At 33.3% G+C, this 20297-nt stretch overlaps 2 protein-coding genes across 2 annotated transcripts; one reads left to right on the forward strand and one right to left on the reverse strand.

Moving 5' to 3' along the window:
- The first annotated feature begins 1859 nt into the window (after positions 1 to 1859).
- On the forward strand, positions 1860 to 8808 carry LOC113693710 (uncharacterized). Its single transcript, XM_027212321.2, has 9 exons — positions 1860 to 2178; positions 2809 to 2873; positions 3801 to 3849; positions 6974 to 7068; positions 7262 to 7347; positions 7419 to 7478; positions 7592 to 7673; positions 7993 to 8106; positions 8338 to 8808. Exons 1-9 carry the CDS (start codon positions 1992 to 1994, stop codon positions 8503 to 8505), a joined length of 906 nt encoding a protein of 301 aa, XP_027068122.2. The 5' UTR covers positions 1860 to 1991; the 3' UTR covers positions 8506 to 8808.
- A 7608-nt stretch (positions 8809 to 16416) lies between these two features.
- LOC113694263 (GPN-loop GTPase QQT2) lies at positions 16417 to 19895 on the reverse strand. The gene is made up of 7 exons (XM_027213161.2): positions 19727 to 19895; positions 19528 to 19601; positions 19319 to 19436; positions 18936 to 19162; positions 17662 to 17952; positions 17048 to 17253; positions 16417 to 16872 (listed from the first exon to the last, which is right to left on the reverse strand). Exons 2-7 carry the CDS (start codon positions 19588 to 19590, stop codon positions 16599 to 16601), a joined length of 1179 nt encoding a protein of 392 aa, XP_027068962.1. The 5' UTR covers positions 19591 to 19601; positions 19727 to 19895; the 3' UTR covers positions 16417 to 16598.
- Between the last annotated feature and the right edge of the window lie 402 nt (positions 19896 to 20297).

Raw genomic sequence — 20297 nt, forward strand, 5'->3', positions numbered from 1 at the left:
CAATTACCATTTTTAATATATGAAAACTAACAATTGAGAATGTTGAGTGCAACATTGTAAATTAAAAGCATGAAATAATTATCAAGCAACTCTATTTGCTCATAATTTGCATGTGTTTATATCGACTAACTTTTTCTCATGCATGTGTATGTGTGTGTGTGGATGTATGTACGTATGTATATATTTATGTATATATCGATTTGAGTAGGGTCCAGGGTTTGGATCTAAATATTAGTATGGATAATATAAAATTCGATCTTACTTAAATTTATAATTCACCCATAGGGTTTTGAATTTGGGTAGGGTTTGAATTTTCCTAGGTTTGGTTTAAGTAATACCCATGTAACATACCTAGTTAAGAGGACGGTAAGATTATGTATAAGAAAGTATATATTTTTGTTTGTTGGATTCGTGACGCAAAGAAGGTGAAGTTTAGTAACATCTTTTTTTCATACAAATATTGAGTGCTTGATGATTTTGTTAAAGCGCAAACATCAACTGCCAAATTTACCTCTTTTGTTTCATTTTATATAAGGTAACATGCTAGTAGAATGCTTGTTCTTTCTTGGCTTGTGTGTATTTTTTTTTAAGATTATTAAAAGATATTTCACTAAAAATAAAACCCCTATTCAAATCATTCAAATTATAGTTATCTATGTAAAAAAATATGGCAAAATGTTTTTTTGAGTTAATAGAATATGTTACAATTAGAAAAGGGAGATTTGATTTTATTTGAAAAAATCAATTAGATGTGATCAAATTGAGATCATCCATAAGTTTTAAATGCCTATTTGCAAGTCTTTCTGTGAGCAAGAATAAAATTAATAGGGATGGCAATGGGGGCGGATGCCTGCGGGCACCCGCCCCGCGGGGGGCTCTCGGGGTGGGGCGGGGGCGGGGGGGAATTTTTTCCCCCCGCTTAGAAACGGGGCGGGGGGCGGGGGAGTATACCCCCGCCCCATCCCCCGCCCCGCCACCCGCAAAACAAAAAAAAATAAAAAAATAAAAAAATATATAAATATATATATAATTATATATAATATGTAAGTTAATTAGTTATAAACTTATGATAATGATATTATTAGTTAAATGTATTATATAATGTATATTAGTTTATGTAATATAATTGATATTATCAATTATATGAATAATTATACATGTCTACTAATAGAATTTATTAATTAGTTATACTAAATTTACTAATACATTTATACTAAATTTCTAATTACACTTAATAGAATAACACTTTTTTCTCAAAAAAAAGCACAAACACAATAATAAATTAGTGATTGCATTTGTACTAAAAGTGAAAATTTGACTATTTTATTTATATTTATTTCATCATATTGGATTGTATTCAAATAACTTCTGTTTGATTGTTTTTATGAGTTTCAATTGTAAAATTACAATGAATAATAATTTGGTGATGTGTTGATATTTTAATACTTGATTATTTATTAAAATTTAATCATAATAACATTATATAATAAAATTTTAGTAACCCCGCGGGGGCACCCGCGGGGGAAGCGGGGCAAGGCGGGGCGGGGGGAGCGGGAGGCGGGGGACGGGGGGAACTAATAGGCAACGGGGCGCCCCGTTGCCATCCCTAAAAATTAATCTGCGCTTACTATACTATATTGATCAAATTTAGAGGCATTCTCCCTCCTAGGCCTTTGGAGACAATTAAACCTTTGGTTTGCAACTGATGTTATATATATGTGATTCTCAAGAGTAGATTTGTAATTAAATAGATGTATGCACATATATTTAGAGGCACCAAATTTATGCGGACAAAAAATATCTCTTTTAAAAAGTGAGGGGCTATTTTAGCAAATTATCCTAACTATTGTGGCGGATCCACATCCAGATCCAGTCCCGGAGAGGACTAAAAAGGCCGGCTTTTCCCCAACCTTTCCAGTTCCCAGGGAAGAGGCATAAGCCATCATCTTCATCATCATCAGGAGAGAGAGGAGTAGAAGAAGAAGAAGAAGATGGTGAGCAAAACAGAGGAAGAGCAAGTGAATAGATTGGAGAGTCAAGTGGAGAACGGAGGAGGGGGTGCTTGGGAGTACCTTTGCCTTGTCAGGAAGCTAAAGCTTAGACGCTCTGATAAAGTCTTAAAGTTCGGATTATCCATCCTCAATGACCCCAAAAAACGATCTGCTCTTGGCCCTGAAGGTAGCTACTTTCTTTAATCAGTTCTGCCAGTGTCTACCATTGTTTTCCATTTTTTTTTGGGTTTTTTTGGGGGTTAATTTTGAAAGATTTTAGTGTTCCATGATTAATTTATTTGTGGGTTCCAAGAATGTGGAAGTTTTAGAATCTGGGATATGGGCTTTTTGGAGACCTTTGATTGAATTTCTGGGTTGTTTTTTCTTTTTCTTTATTCTTCGTTGACTATAGAGTTGCAATTTTACTAGTTTCCTTGAATTGTTAGGTTTATTTTGTTTTAAATTTTCTTTCGAAGTGTATAGGACTTTGTGATTTTATGCTGAATTCTGCATATTCTGATGAGGTCAGCTGGAGAGTTATGGTTTCTACCTATTTGCACAATGTTAATGTGGATTTCAGCTTGTCAGTTGATACAATGAGTTTGTATTTCATACTTGTACAACGTTTTGCGCGGTGTGTGTACTCGATATGATGTTTCTGTCAACTGTAAGATATGATCCATGTAAGAGCTCGATGTTCAATACTGGACTGTAGCATTTTGTTCTGTTACTGCACTATGTTAATTATCAGCCCGTTCTGTTATTGTTTGAAGTTTTGGAGTAACCTTCTTTATGTACCTCTTTGGCATTGATGTAGAATGGACTTTATATGAGGAGGTAGCTGTTGCGGCTATGGACTGTCAGTGTCTTGATGTGGCAAAGGTAGATCCTCATTCTTCTTTGTTTTGGCTGACTATTGATATTTGGTTTTCTTGGACTAATAAATTGTATGCTTAAATGCTAAAGAATTACCAATATCGTGAAGTGAGAGTACATGAATTTCCTTGTATTATTTTACATGTTTTATTTGCATAGCCAAACATGATAATGTGTTTTTTTTGTTGAAAGTGCATGATAATGTTTTAAACAGTGAAGAAATCAGGTGTTTGGATTAGTATGCTTATGTGTGATGTGCGATTGTTGTAGCAACTGCTCTACTATTCTTCAACTAGTGGAATGATAAAAACTGTACAAAACAAAAATGTGAAAGTTTCCAATTGGTCATTACCTCTTGGCATGACAAACCGCTCACAAGAATTTCTTCTAATAGCTTTTCAGACTGAATGTCTGGTCTGTTTTCTGGACTCGAGGGGATTCACTTGTTTGATACTTGTAATTCTCCTCGGAGAAAGAAGGCTAACTTGGTCCTTAAAGATTGGTGACCTAATAACAATCAGTAAAATATTGTTGGACTAATTTGTCTACAACTTCTTCTTTCAACTAGAATAGCATTGTGGTTGAACTTTGTTACAACGGTGTTCATGCTAAGCAAAATGTGTGAAGTTCATACTAAAGGCCCTATGATGCGAAGGCAGTTAATATTACTGAACTGAGAACCCAGGAGATGGGAATGATGTCTAAAACACTTTTCTATTTGTTCTTTTGTGAAAGTAATCAGCTACTCAGTCATCATTCTGTCATAAGTGGTGTGTTGAAATCTAGATATTGTTTAGCAGAAATGACCTTGTTATTTGAAATAGCTTTGCTATAATACTTTGTGCTCTGGTTAATGTGCCTTTTGGCTTGTTTTTTCTATTATTTTTTATAATGAACTTGGACTTTACGAACCTCATGACTGGATTTTTGTAGGAGTTTACTAAGGTGTTACAAAAGAAGTTTCCGGGAAGCAAAAGGGTTGGTACGTATGTGTCTGCCACCTTATGCTTGGTTTCAGTGAGCTTCAATATAGCACACAGCTCTCTCTTTCTCTCTCTCTCTCTCTCTCTCTCTCTCTCTGGGGGTGCTATGTGGACCTAGAGGAATTATGATGCATATGTATAGTCCACACGTAACTAGTCTTAACAATGGAAACTCAAACGAGCATAGTTACTAAAGGAACAACGTGCCATCAGGCAAGGTCTTCTAAGGCTTAAAATCAAGCTGCAAGGGGAGGCACATGCAAGTGAGGCATAACTAGCAATTTTAACTGTATATATCTGGTGCAAAATGGAAGAAGATGCAGAGATGGAGAGAATTACATGGAAAGTAGGAGGATAAGGTAGGAATGCTAGTGGCTTAGAGGCTGAAGAGTGAGGGAAAAAGTAGAAGAAAAATGAGATAATTATGAGGAGGCTGGGAGGGAGAGATAAGAGTGGTTGTCTGAGTATAGAAGAATGATAGTAGGACAGAGAAAATATAGCAGGTGGGAAGGGAAGAAACTTTGTAGTTGCAGTCAGCTGGGGGAACTTGACCAACTAGAATTGTAATTGAAGGCTTTCTTCCACAGAAAATATACTTAACATGGGGTATAAGAAAGGTGTTAATGGGCAATAATGTGCAACTACAGTTTGATTAGGCTCAGCCTCAAGCACCTTGTGCCTTGCATCTGGGCTCCCAATTATGCATGCCTCCTGACCTGGGTAAAAACTAGGCACATGACTGCACCTGCTGTGCCGGAAATGACCAAAGCTAATGAGCAACTTTGCCTGTGAATGATTTATATCAATGACAATCCACTTGTTCTAACCAGAAAAATAGCAATGTTATACGGTTTTTATGCTTTGTAGTACTGATGAAATTGATGTATGTGGCAGTTGATGCCCAGATAAATGAGCAATCTAAAAAGCTTTAGTGGCTGGTGCAAAAGCCAATGCATGATACATGTTAGTTTTGTACTTCCGCTTTTGTATTTTGTGATTTTGTGCACAGGCGCCATTTATGATGCTGTGTTATTTGACTGATATTAGTTGCTGGATAGATTTATTACTGAACTCTACACACAAATATTTGCATTAAAATTACTTGAATCCTATTGCTTTTCACCCCAATATTTGGGGAAGAATATATTACCTGCTCCGCCAAACTTTGTTCTCTGATGTCTAGTCTAGTTTAGAATGCCGACCTCTAATGAGGCAAACGTGGTTTAACAAAATTGCTTAAAGTCAAACCCATGAAGCTTTTCTATCCTTTCAGTACGATAATTGATACTTGACGTTAATAAAATGTAGTCCACAATATTTTACCATTTCTTTCATTCATTAGCTTGTACCAAAATTTGGAATCATTCTTTTGTTTCGCTTTCTTGGTTTTGGTATTGTTGGTTTGCCATATATGTGTGTGTGTGTGTCTATATATATATACACACACACACACGCACATATATATATGCTTTCAGAAAATCAACAGTTGAAATATGTGTAAATTGAAAACAAATGGATATTGATATTTCAGGTCCTGAATTCTGTATTGTATCAAAAGTTTTATCCTGCATTGTAAAAGTTTTCCTGGAAAACCTGTCAATTCGATCAGCATCAAAAAAAGTGTCGATTTTAATTGAAGTAATTTAATATATCTTCTTTTGGATCATGAACAGGGAAAGCATCTGCTCATACATTGTAGATCTTGCTTCCCTCCTATCCCCTAAAACTACAATCACATGTTGGTCACTATTTTGATTTTACTTGAAAACATCCTGCCTTGCAGCAATATTCCAATGTCTTGTAACTATTATTAGAACTCCCATGACAATGAAACTAGTGCTCTTTGGCGCTGTGGTTGGTGGATTTGTTTCAAACTTTTTGTATGGTTAAAACCATCTCTGGAATGAGAGAAAAGAAATCTGTACCATTGGGGCAAAAAAAGGACAATATTTTCATTCACATTTTTGTGACAAAAAGGAAAAGGAAAGAGAGGATTTATTTTTGCAGAAAGTGGCAACAAAAAGAAATATGATGAGAAATTTGTTTCTGGAGACTTAAGGGAATTCTCATCAATTGCAGATTTATTAAATACACTTATAAAAGAGGAGCATTACTTGGTTAAGAAATTTAGTGTTACGGTTCCCTTTTTGGTGGGAGTATAACCATTCTCTTTGGATACATTGTGTTGCACAAATTAGTTCATGAACAACTCTAAAATTCCAAGAGCCTCACCTACTTGATTGTCTGTACATGTTTTTGTAATTTCCTCAAGTAGTTTGGTTGAGCTCATAAATATGCTGATAAAATTTTGACCACTATACTACTCAGTACTTGTCATTCAGGATGTCAAAAGTGTCTATTTACTGAGAAAAGAGAAAAATTGTTGACATGTGAATTCTTGAAGATAGAAATAAAAAGTTTCTGTGTTTGTTATACAGTAACAGTCTCATCTGAAGCCTAAACCAGACTCTCCATCTGAACTACTTTAAGGAATGGGTTCTGTCATTAAGGTTATGGTTTTAGTTGTCTCTGGTCAATGCTTAATGCCAATGGCTGCATCATTCACACAAGTAAGAGTTTGATTGGCTTTAGTTTGCGCGAAAATAAATATTTGATCAGGTCAAGTAACTTCATATCTGGAGCTGAGGAGGATTTGGTCTAGTGGCTAAGGTTGAGGTTCCAAGATTCAGAGGTCCTGGGTTCAAACCCCCCCTTCACTTCTTAAATCCCACCATTCCCTGTTAAAAAAAAATTAAAAGGAAAAAAAACTTCATAATTTGGATGGTTATGGTTGACTTTTGTCTGCATAGTTAGGAATTGGGTGTTGTCAATGCATAAATCAAAATATCACCTTCAGCTGTTTATAGTGTTATTGGTTGGTTGTTTCTTCACTTGTAAGAGGTTCATTATTTAAGTTGAATTTTTATTGGTCGGAGTATTTTGAATTTGTTTGTCTCACTAAATGTATCCAACATTCAAGAAAGTGAATGAAGTCAGAAATAATGGACCTATTTTATTTGGTCTTGCAGTGTTTTTCTTTCTAAATCGAGGCTGCTTGTTAGTGTAAAAATGTGCATTATTGTGTAGTTATGGCTTTGACTAATTTCTTCATGTAATTTGTAGGTAGGCTAGAAGCAATGCTACTAGAAGCTAAAGGATCATGGGCAGAGGCGGAAAAGGCTTACATGAGCCTTTTGGAGGACAATCCTCTTGATCAGGTAGTGGTCATTGTGTCATTCCTAACAATGTGATAAATCTTGCATAAGCTTCTAATCCTTCCGGGTGCTACCAGGTTTGGTCCTGTGGATGTGACCTCTTATTCACAGAGAGAGTAAATGACTTGAGTGCTATTTTTGATATGGCTGATATGCGACATATATTTCTTTATTTTTCACTTAATGGTTTATGCAGATAGTACACAAAAGGAGGGCAGCCATGGCAAAAGCACAGGGGAATATTCCGCTTGCGATTGAGTCTCTCAATAAATATCTTGAAATGTAAGAATACACCTAGGCATTTTTATGGTTTTTAAAAGAAACCACGTGTACTATAATGGTTTGCATTTCAGATTCATGGCAGATCAGGATGCCTGGAGAGAACTAGCTGAAATCTATGTTTCCCTACAAATGTGAGTTGAGTTCAATTCTCTTTGGGGGGTTTGGAGAACCAAACTAAACAAGGTATAGATATAGTCTTGATTTTACTGTTCATCAATGTAATAGAATTTCCTGAATTTAATAGGTACAAGCAAGCAGCTTTCTGCTATGAAGAGCTTATTCTGTCACAACCAACCATTCCATTGTTTCACCTGAGCTATGCTGATGTAAGTGGCTCCACCAAATGCTCTGTTTTCCCCCTTTCCTTTATGAAGAAATGCATAAGCACACTGTAGGACTCAATTATGCTAGTTATATTTGAGAACTTTGTCCCTTTTTCTTCTCTTTGAGAGGTGCAAATCACATAACTGCTGCCTGCAGGAAGTTGCCTTTACTGACCTCAAAGTTCTTAACATTTTTCAGCTGTTTCATAATGTATAAGAAAGTTGTAATACATACACGTCTTAAAATTATTATTATTTTATTTGATTGGATCTAATCTGATTTGATAATTCTGTTTTTCCTTTATCTGTTTGGTTAAACTAGGTGCTCTACACTCTTGGTGGACTGGAAAATCTACAGACAGCAAAGAAATATTATGCCTCTACAATAGACTTAACTGGTGGAAAGAATACAAGAGCACTTTTTGGTATATGCCTGGTGAGGCCTCAGCAGATCCCCTTGATACATGTGCCTGCTGGACTGGGCATCATAAAAATGCCAGTTTGAATTTTATTCTTTTCTTTAATTCCTTGTAGTGTTCGTTATTATTTTTGAGTGGGGGTTGGTGCTGTTGGATAAATAAATATTCATCATTGGATTTTTGTCTAGCTTTCAAGTTAAGTCCAAGTGGGATCTGGCTGAAATTAGTTTATTATAAATGTTTTGCAGTGTACTGCTGCTATTGGACAACTGACAAAAGGACGGAACAAGGAAGACAAGGAGAACTCACAGCTACAATCTCTTTCTGCAATTGCATTGGAGAAGGACTATAAACAGAGGAATCAAAGCAAACATTCTCTGCTTACTGCCACCTTAAAAAGCTTGAAACTATCGTAGTAAAGTTATTGACATGGCTTATGACTACGTCTTCCCTTGTGAACTGGGGATTGCAAGCACCTTCAGTCGCGTGACAAGTTTCTGCATCAGTTAATGTTTGATCGCTTAATTGTAGTTCTTTTGCTATCCAAAGTCCTTTTACGACCATGAGAGAATAGCTATCTTGTGTTTTAGTGCTCTAAGACAAATAGGAGCATTTTTTGCCATTGATTTGCTTAAACTTTATTTCTGCCCAGGAATCTGGTTGTAATGTTCCTTAAAGTAGGCTGAGGGTATATGAATTTTACCAGATTGTGTGTACCATTTGGAGGACTTGCCTTTCTTCTTCCATTTTTTTTGGTATATGCTCCAAAACTGAAACGATACGGGAGTACCTTCAACGCTTTTACTAGTATATTGATCGGGGGAAGTTGTAGATACTTAACGATTTGCCAAAACAAACCACCACCCCTTCGCCCTCAAAAGCCCAATAAAACTCAATTACAAATGCCTGCCCTGTAACAATTTTTGACATGTTCATCGGGGCGATGCCTTAAAATTGACTTTGTACAATCTTGGCTAGATGTGATGGTATATGCACTATACAAAAAATAATAATAATAAAAGAGAGAACTTTTGTTTTATATCAAGAAAAAGAGACATTTGGCTACACAATTATGTTCAATTATTGTGACTAAAATTTAAGATAATTAAAATGTGAGTATAAATATGATAAAGAAGCTAAACCTTCATTTATCGATTATTAATATCATCTCAGCAAAGTGGGAATCACGAGTGCACTAACATTTCGTAAATGGCTCCTCTACCTCAAAAATTTCTTGATGATGGAAATGAACACTTAGATAAACAAAGAATAACCCAGAAAGAATAACATATTGCCAAGAATGTCAAAAATACATTAGTAGAGACTTAGCAATAAAAGCTAAAATAAATAGAGTAACAAATCTTATAAATAAAAATCATTATGAAGAAATAGGCATAACTAACCATTCATATTGTCCTTGAGGAGTACTAAATACTGTGTATTTAATACTATCAGGATGCATTTTTAATTGATATTTCCATGGTTTTTAACTGATTTCAATCCCGCAGATCTGAACAAAATATTTTGGATTTTGGGAATGACATAAGTGCTTAACATTTTATTCCATACTTTGACTGTTTTGATGCAGTGTCCTTATCTTCTTTTTTCTCCTTAATACAAGTCAGACATGTGTTATTTGTGTACTTTCTCATCCTGCACAAAGTTTTGATAGTTTTGTTGCTGGATTTTATCCGATTGCTTTCAAGTAAGCGTAATTTTCAATTTCAATAATTCATTACTACTTCCGAGGTCTTTCCTGCATATGTAGTCATTATTGAAAAAAAATACTCCATTTCCTTTATATGTACAAAAACCTTGCTTGGATGTATTTTCAAAATTTTGTAAAACAGTTCTTATTCCAAGGGCTCTTCGATAATGTATTTATTTTAAAAAAAAAAAATCATATTCCTTCGTTGTGGGTAAATCTTTATCTCTAATTCATCCAATTTGATAACTTTGATATAATGAAAGGTATCATATCTATTTGAATCTTCAAAATTTGGTCTAGTTGAAATAATCTTGAGTATTAAAATATCTTTAGGACCATATGTAAGATTATTTTAATAAATATGCTTTACTCCTTCTTGAATCCACCGAGGCAGCTTGAAAATTTTAGAAAAGTAGGAGTAGTCATATAGATAGTGTTGATTACTCCAAAATTGTACCATTTTTGAATGAAATTGCTATCACATCTCTCATCTGAGGTTAGATTCTTGTGAAATTCATATAATATGTTTCCATATTTTATAAACCATATAATTCTCTCATAAGAGAATTGTATTCAGAGATGAGCGGATGCTCATTAATTATATTATCAAGTATGGGTATCCTTTGAAATGTCTGGTTCCAGCTAAAATTCAGTCTTAAGGATATTCCATCATTGAGAGAATTTATTCCCAATCTCTTGACAATCTTTTTGTCCCGATGAAGGAAGAAGATTTTCTATTCCATCCTTTTTGAATAGGCCATATAATAATATTTCAATCTTATCATAAAGGCTGACTGTATTATGGCCTTATTCGGCATATTTGATAAGAAGTTTGAAAACTTCTTTATTCATATCTTGATAATTCACAATATTCATTACATCATTGAATGACGTTTTATCCATCGGCATATTTGATAAGAAGTTTGAAAACTTCTTTATTCATATCTTGATAATTCACAATATTCATTACGTCATTGAATGACGTCTTATCCAAGAGGATTGTTTGCTTATTCATTAGGCCTTCCATCTTTAGTGTGAAAATCTGCAAGACAATTCTCATCAAATTTTATTAGTTCAATTTCAATCATAAATTTAGATAATGCCATTTGTCATCTAATTAATCGTTTATTTTGAGGTAGATGTTTAATATTAATTTTAATAAATGCTCTTTCTTCAGAATTATCCGATCATAACTTAGATTTTTAGGTAGTAAAAAGTAGTAAAATTTATGACATCCTTGTATTATTGCAAGCAATTCTTTTTCATTTATGTTTATCTTTTTTTTTTTTTGTGTTTGAAAACATTCCAGATGCATATCTACATTATAGATTATTTTTCGGTTTTAAAATCACACTCCATACTTCTTCAAAAGCATTGGTTTCTAATAATGTAGATATGCATCTACATCAGAAGGTAGAGTTAGGAATGGTAAATTCTTGCATTGCTCTTTTATTTTCTTCACTAGAGGTATATAATTTTTAGAGAATTCGTATTTATTATTTTTCTTTAGCAATTTTTGTAATTCCTTTCTTTTATATGCTAGGTTGTAGACAAAATTTGATGTATAGTTTAATGTTCCTAAAAATCTTTGTAATTATTTTTTATCTTCTAATTTATCAGAAAATGCCTGTATTTTTTCTAAAATATGTGGTTGCATTTTTATTCCTTCACAATTTATTTCTAGACCAAAAAATTTAATTTCTTTTAATCCTATATTTGCTTTCTTTTCTGATAATCCAATTCCATGTTTTAGACATAGATCAGAAAATATATTTAGATGCTCTAAATGCTCTTCTATTGAATCTGATGCTATTAAAATATCATCAATATATACATATGAGAAAGATAACCCTTAAAGACTTTATCCATTTTTCGTTGATATATTTGGAAGGCATTTTTTAGTTCAAACGTCATAACTAACCATTCATATTGTTTTCGAGGAGTACTAAATGCTGTGTATTTAATACTATTATGATGTATTTTTATTTGCCAAAACCCACTCTTGCAATCGAATTTAGAATATATTTTCTTTCTTTTACTCATGTTTATGAGAGTTTTTTTTATATGGTAAAAAGTATCTTTTGATATGGTTTCATTATTTAATTGTTTATAGTTAATAACCATTCTAAATTTATTTCTTATTATTTCAGCATGGTTTCTTACCATAAAAGCAGATGAAGAATGGGGAGAATTATTTTCTCTAATTAAAATTATTTTTAATAATTCTTTAATTTATTTTTTGAATTCGTCTTGATCAATTGGATTATACCTCATAGGCTTTACTCTAATTTTTTTTTTTCGTGTTTGAGTTTTATTTCAGCATAATTTTGATGTTTGTCCCAAAAGTTTAGAGGATTTTTTGTATAACTTAATCATAACTTTTCTTTTATGTCTTCTAGGGTAGTAGATATGATTTTTAATTGTAGTTATTTTAAATGTAATTGTCTTTCAAATTTTAACATAGAGCTTCCTTTAGGTATTTTTGATTTTTTTGAATATCCAATATCACCAAGCTGATCTGTGCGAGAATGAAAAGTTATAGAAATTTGGGAAAATCGTTCAAAATGTCCCTCACATTTTGTAAAATGACTTTTTTCGTCTCTCACTTTTAAAAGTGTAATTTTACGTCCCTTACAAATTCATATTGGTCAAATTTGGTCCCTACCTAGGTTTCCGACTAATTTTTTGTCGGAATTCATCACGTGCCTTGCATGTGATTATTTTTTAGGGGTAAAATTGTCAAATCAAAATTTACATAATCCATCTATAATCCCTTACATTTCACAAAATAAATTGTGTCGTCCCTCACATTCACAAAATAAATTTTTCATCCCTCACATTTCACAAAATGAATTTTTTCATCTCTCATTGACCATGTACACAAATAGTTTTTTTTTTTAAATTCATGTATATATCTATTTGATTTCACCTGAACAATATGAATAATATGTAATATATCTCTATTTTATTTCACTTAAACAGACTAATTGTAGTTATGCATATGCTATTCAATAGATATATACATGAGTGTAAATCTAATAATTTTTTTTAAACCCATATATATTTATATTTGATTTCACCATGTAAATTTATTTAATATTTGCAACCTTTTCTATTTTGGTAATAATTCATTTATTAAGTTGTATAATAAGACCATCTAATTAATCAATGTTAATTCGAATTTTATAGTCATGCTAACAAATTGCAATTTAAATCTGAAATTTTTACTCGCCACCTTTAAAACCAATAGTTGAATTTCTTACCTTATGATTATCTTAAAATTTAAAAGTGTCAATCACTTACTTTATTTTGTCATACTTTTCCTTTGTTTATTTTTTTTGTCCAAATTTAATTCGATATAAATGCTTGATAATGTTTAGAATTAAATATCTTCTTTGTTTTCAATTTTTGAGTAAAAGGAATGAACATGAGTAAAAAACTAATAATATTTTTAAACCCCTGTGTATATCTATTTTAATTTCACTTGAACAGTACGTTCAGGTGAAATAAAATAGAGATATATTATATGCTATTCAGATTGTTCAAGTGAAATCAAATAGATATATATTAAATTTTAAAAAAAGTTAGTTATTCGTACACATGATCAATGAGGGATGAAAAAATTTATTTTTTAAAATATGAGGGATGGAAAAAATTTATTTTGTGAAATGTGAGGGACGAAATAATTTATTTTGTAAAATATGAGGGACTATGGATCGGATTATGTAAACTTTGATTTGATAATTTTGCCCTTCAAAAATGATTACAAGCAAGGCACATGGTGGATTCCGATTAAAAACTAGTCGGAAACTTAGATAGGGACCAAATTTAACCAATGTGAATTTGTAAGGGACGTAAAAGTATACTTTTAAAAGTGAGAGACGCAAAAAGTCATTTTGTAAAATATGAGGGATGTTTTGAACGATTTTCCCTAGAAATTTTAATGACATAAGCATGTTTAAGGCGGAAAACTACGATCTAGTGGCCACAAGGAGTTTTAAAATGCATTTGAGTTTGTAAAGTATCAAATAATTGAAGAAAATTATTTCCTAAGAATATTTCAAATCCTATATCAAAGAAGTAAAATGGAGGCCATTTAACAAGAAATGAATCAAGTAATATTTGAGATTTAACTATTCCGAAATTTAAAATAACAGGGTTATTAGAAATATTAATACCTGTTCGATCAGGTAAGGTTTCATGGTATTATGGTGGAAAACATGTAGGTTTACATAAATATGGTCCTGATCTACTATCAATATATGTTACAAAATATTTAACTTTGTAATCTTCATAGGTTATTCCTATAGGTATATAAAGATTACCTGTTAATTCAATTTCTGTTTCTACAGTTTCTTTTATTTCATGAGTTTCTCTATTAAAATTTGTATATTGATAAGGATCTTGTAATTGAAAAATGGGTAAGTACTCAACCAATCTATGAGATATATAATTTCCATTAACTCTTGTATCTATTAAAATATTACAGTTTGTCATATTTTTTTCATTCCAATATCTAGTTTCTATTTTATTACTTGTCGTTATTTTTAATTGGTATTTATATTTGGAAACGGTGAGAACTACTACTAACCATATTTCCTAAATAGGATAATCAAAGTAACAATATTAATGTATTTGGCTTACCTAGTAGGAATTTTTGACTTATATCTAAATTGAACTCCTCATCTAATTCTATATTAGTAATTTCTGGAAGATATATTTTTCATACTTTGAAAAATAATTTAGGGAGATCTATAAATTCAGTATTTGAAAAGTTTTCAGTATGATAAGTATTTGATAGAATATAAGAAACCATATATGTAATATAATATGGTCTATTTCCATTGAAAAAGAAATCTTGTATTAAGGAAAGTATTTTATCAAAATCTTTATCTTGTATATTATAAAATTTTTTTGGATATGTATTTAAAATTAACTTTTGATATTTAAGATTTCCTCTAAGAATACCAAAGTTAGATTCTTCCCTGCTCTTTATTCAGTTATCAATTATAGATCTTTATTCAATTATCAACTATAGCAAGATCTACAGGAGTATTTAGTCCCTCTCTAAATGTAGATCTAATAATTATTTGGATAAAATCTATATAAATCCATCCTATAGATTCTCTTATTTTTCTGGTATTCTCTCTAATTTATTGTGAATATCTTTTTTAGATATTAATGGAATTATTATTTTATTAGTAGTAAGGTAGTATTCTAATACTTTTTCTTTGAGGCTTATTGTATTCTAATTAGAGGTGACAAAATGGGCGGGATGGGCAGGATTTGCTTGGGTTTGAAATGGAACCGAGTCATATGGATTTGGGCCCATCCTTACCCATATGTGTTTTGGGACTAACTTGGGTGGGATCACTTTGGGATGGGTTTATATTGATCCCGCCCAATACCCAAATCTATTTTTTACATATTTTTTCCTTTAATTCATTTTTTATTTTTTAAATAACTTCAATATTTTTTATTTATTAAATTTCTTTTAGTCTTATTATGAATTTATATTTTCATGAATTCATTTTACACTCTATGCAAAGTTCTTAGGACAACTACTTCGCTGCCTTGATACTCGATAACATAAAACATTTGATTAAAGTTATGCAATTGAATAGAAAATTATAAGATAAGCTCACAGCAAGAAGGGATCCTTCTCTTTGATCACCCAAAGAGAAATTGGCATTCCTTGATGTAAGTCAAGCCTATGTGAACGCTGCTTCAATTTCTTTGTACAATATTGGAACATTTAAAATACAAAGAAAATGACAGAAGAAAAATCTATTGAGATCTACCATGTAGAAATTTTGTCAACCTCAACATTTCCATTGTTTTATTTCATGATTCTAATCAGGGGTTTCACTCTGGATACAACACAAAGTATTCAGTGGAAGTCGTGTCAAAGTACTTGTCTATACACCATTAGTTCCATTCTCAGTGAGTGGGATCCGGATTAAATTTTACGGATTCCCGCCAAATGAGCTCCTTGATATTCTCTTCAGTGAAGGATGGCTGCTCAAAATAAAAAACAGAAGGCCTAGGACAAGCAGGCTCCTCATTGATATCATGAAGAGGTGCCAAATATGGGCGGGGAGATATTTGGGCCCAATGGGTACCCAAGTATTTCCCAACATTTTCCATTAATTAATGGGTACAATTAGGATATGTTCCATTTTAAACCCAATATCAAATCATAATACCCATTCCACCCAAAGTCCCTTTGGGCATGAGTAACCAATTGAGATTTGGGATAAATTGCCACCTTTAATTCTAATGCTTTTTCTTTGAGGCTTATTACATAAAACATATGGTGTTTTCTTAAATAAATTTTATCTTTTCCAATGCAGGTACATTAAGTCCAATATAAGAGTTTATTGAAAAATTACTGAATAATTTAACAAGAATAATCCTAATATACCACCAAACACGTCGAAGAGACAAGGACTTTTACCCAGAGAGGCCATACCCCTGCTCTTAACAATCAACTTGCAGCACGCGGTTGACATCATATCTAACAATTTTTTTCTATATCCCACAAAATTCAGCGAAGTAGGCATTTGAGCGTATAAATTTGACTATAAAGCATCGATCAAACCATTCAAAGACAAATTCATAAGCACATAACCGGCAACCCATGATAGATTTACTTGCAGCAGAACCAACAATAGCAACAAAAATGCAATCATAAGTTCAGATGGAGTTGCCCGTCTCAAAGTAAAACCCTGCCTTCACAACTGGGCATATTTTGAGTAGTTTTGTACAAGTTAGAATCTCAACCCAAGCTTTTCCATAAAATCAAAATGAGAAACTAGCGATCTCTTCATCTTCATCCTTATCTATGCCGTCCTCATAATCGCTAAACCTCTCAAAGTTCACATCATCATCTTCCTCTGCATCATCTTCATGCATCATGGTGTTGGCATTCACATCTGTGTCTTTCAAGCCAGTGTTCAAGACCACAGTTTCCCCCCTTGACTTCTCCATATCTTTCCTCAGCCTATCCATATGCTCACGACGGCGTTGTTCCTCCAACTGCTGCTTCTCAGCTCGTCTCCTATCAAGATCAGGCCTAGAGAGCAGAACAGGACATGGGAACAGGAATAAATTTTAGTCATAACCATGTCTAGCAAAAAGCTACAAGAAAAGGGAAAATGTAAGAACCTTAAAAACACCCTATCTATTTCATCACAGTGCCTTGAGAAAGGCCAATTGTTATTGGATGACTAAGAAGTTCAGAACCTTACTTGTAATTCTCCATATATTCCTCAGCACTAGCTTCAATAGCCTTAAAAAAGGCATCCATCCCCGCACCAGAAACTGCAGATACTCCAACAGACCGAAGATTCTTATAGAACTCCTCCAGAGCAAGGGAAAGACTGCGAGTCAGTGTTGATGTGTAAGAGTGATCTGAATCAAGTGCTGCATGGAATACCTCAAAATCTTCCATCCACTGCATTTGAAAGAAATAAAAAAATAAGAATAAAAAGAAATACCATAAATTTCTACCCTAGTCCACAAACAGTAGACAAAGACAACATACAGAAAAGCAGATCCCTTGTCATCTTATACAAGCAGAGAACAAACAGTAGGAATTTACTCAAATCAAAAGGCCTTGTTTTTGGAAAAGCAATTATCATATTCTCTCAATATGTCCTCACTGAGAAAATAATTTGAGATACATTAAGATAATCGGCCTTAAAAGAGACTAGAAAAAAGTATTCATAGAAGAGACCACACCACAACTGTCCATGATAGCAAGTAAGCAGTTGGTTATATACTTTATACCCAGTAAGCTGTCAAATATATGGTCAGACTGAGATGCATAAACATAACCAAGCAGTTGATTATATGCTGATACCTCCAAAGCAAACTGATGTTGTGCTACATCTGTCTTGTTGAATGCCAACACTAGTGGTAGTCGTGTCTTGTAAAGAATGCTACAGGCATACAGCATGTTACTCATAAAGGTAGCCGGACTTGTTGACCGTGGTGTGTCGACAACATATGTGATCACAGTAGGGAAGGTTGATGCAAAAGCTTCCGTTATGATTGCCCCCGAGGCAGACCAGGTAAAAATCTCAATCTGACCAGGAGTGTCAACCAAAACATAGTCCAACTGATCTGCTCGTTTCTCAATCACTGAAATAACCTGCATTGTGATATCTGTTAAGCCTCCAGTGGTCTCACTATGAGGGCATATCCTCTCTCCCTCTGATGAATGCATGCCCATTCAATGGAAATATTGACAAGATGAAAATTTTCCAAATAAGCAGTACAAATGATTAAAGCAATATTCTAACAGCAGAAATTACTATTTCAAATCTATGCTTGTCAAAACCAGTGTATCTGCTAAGGAAAAAATAGTTATCAACTACCATGCAGGTCTAGGTATATATAAGCCACTTCACTGAATTCTGTAAACAAACCTAGAAAAAGAGGAAGGAAAACCCAGGATGCAACTTTTGACAACAAAAATGCAATTTCCAGGTAAACGGGATGTAATTAATTAATTGTTTCCACCATCTTGAAATCTAATTTTCCTATTATCTAAAAAACTTATTGGCCCACCATCAAATTGGATTTTTGAAAATAGGCCTTCATCCTTCAAACCCTGAATTTAGATGGTGATCGTGCAGTGGCTCATATGTTTTCCACTTGCTTTTAACTAGCTTCTCCAAATACAGTTGTAGAATGAATGTTTTAGAAGAAGTTTCAACTATTTTTCCTTTGAACACAATAAAATTTCACCCGAATTTCACCAACAGAAGCTAGCTGACTTGATGGAAAGAAACTGGCAGCCTTTTGCCACATGTATAAGAAAAAATTACAGAAGGAAGAAAAAGCACCAAGAATAACCTTAAATCAAAATTACCACAATAACATTGAGCAAGCTGGCACACCCCACTACGCACCATCAATGCACAAAGACATAAAACATTTAAAAACTAACCAATCTAACACTGTCTAATAACTTTTCTATCTTTTCAAAGGCCAGCTACAACTTAGTTGTTCTCTTTACCCATTTCTCCCAAACTCGCATCAATTTTACAGTAAACATTAACATTAGCTTCTGAAAAACAAAAGAGCAGGGTTATAACAAGAAGAGCAGAAAAGCTCAATCATTAGCTTTACCTCATCAAACTTGGTTGAGAATAGGTTGAGTGAGGTCAGAATTCCTCCATTCGGTCCAAGATTGAACTCTTTCATCACTTCCTTGTACCGAACTGTGTCTCTTATATCAATATTCGCACCATAAGGAAGAGACATCACTGCAGGGTCAAGATTTATCACATAACCTCGAACATTCGATCCCATTGTGTGGCACACAAGCCGATGCATGAACGTCGTCTTTCCGCTCCCTAATCATATTTAAAACACCACTCAAACTTCAAAACTATCTGAACACAAAACCCTTTTAGGTGAACTAAAAGAAACCCTCAGAGTAACTCTAAAATAACAACTAAAATATCGAACAAAAGAAATAAAACAATTTTATGTTAATATGATACACACACCTGCCATCCCAACAACAATAATGACAACTGGCTTTCGCTTAAACGAAGGGGATGGGTCTGCAACATTCAATTTCTCCATTGATTGAGCAATGTCGACTTCTTCATGTTTGCCCTCTGACTAAAATAAATGAAAAACAAATACCCTTAGGAATTCAATGCCAGAAATATATCCAAACATGGAATTAACTTCATAATCTAATGGTGTTTACTTGGGAACCGATTTGCATTGATGTTACACCATCCTCTGATGCTTCTTTAGGGTCAATCTCCATCCCCCAACAAACTAGACAAGCCAAAAAAAATAACAAAAGCAATAATTGATAAATGGGCATGCGATGAACCCTAATTAGCAGAAAATTTACTGGAGAAAAATATTATAGAAACAAAATTCTGCAACTTTTATTTTACCAAATTCAGAGAATCAGAGAGGCTGGGTGGTGGTGGTGTCGGTGTCGGTGTCGGTGTCGGAGAACAGAAGCCGCCGGTGGGGTTTAGCGAGAGGAGAAGTCGAACACAGGAAAGAACCCGTTGAGTATTCGCGGTGTCGGGCCTTAGTGGTAGAAGTTTTTAATGTCTCTTTCAGTCAGTAATATTACGACTAAAAATAAATAAGCGATAATTTGAGAAACCTTTCTAACAATTGCAGCCACCCACGCTGAGGTTTGAAAATTTATGAAAACCTCTTCGAGAAAATATATCTTGATAACAATTGATGATCTGAGCCAAAAAAAAAAAAAAAATCAAATAAATATCCAATATTACCCCTCTCTGATACGTAAAACAAATTAAATAGTTAAAAGTTAACTATCACCATTATCCGTTAGATGATATTTCAAGCTAGTTTTTTTGCAGGAAAATGTAAGCCATGTTTTGAAAGCATTCTTTTTGATACTTTGGACCTTTTTTTGGTTAAATAATTTTTGAATATACTTATTTTAACAAATGTCTTCCTAATTGGTTGGTCGACTTTTTGTAAATT

The sequence above is a fragment of the Coffea arabica genome, chromosome 2e (assembly GCF_036785885.1).
Source record: "Coffea arabica cultivar ET-39 chromosome 2e, Coffea Arabica ET-39 HiFi, whole genome shotgun sequence".
Taxonomy (NCBI): Eukaryota; Viridiplantae; Streptophyta; class Magnoliopsida; order Gentianales; family Rubiaceae; genus Coffea; species Coffea arabica.

Coding starts and splice junctions, on each gene's coding strand:
- LOC113694263 (XM_027213161.2), bottom strand. CDS start 19,590: ATGGAGATTGACCCTAAAGAAGCATCAGAGGATGGTGTAACATCAATG. Junction 19,163..19,318: donor TATTGTTGTTGGGATGGCAG/GTGTGTGTATCA, acceptor AAATATGATTAG/GGAGCGGAAAGACGACGTTC. Junction 17,953..18,935: donor TCTCAACCAAGTTTGATGAG/GTAAAGCTAATG, acceptor ATCACAATGCAG/GTTATTTCAGTGATTGAGAA.
- LOC113693710 (XM_027212321.2), top strand. CDS start 1,992: ATGGTGAGCAAAACAGAGGAAGAGCAAGTGAATAGATTGGAGAGTCAA. Junction 7,069..7,261: donor AGGACAATCCTCTTGATCAG/GTAGTGGTCATT, acceptor TGGTTTATGCAG/ATAGTACACAAAAGGAGGGC. Junction 8,107..8,337: donor CACTTTTTGGTATATGCCTG/GTGAGGCCTCAG, acceptor AATGTTTTGCAG/TGTACTGCTGCTATTGGACA.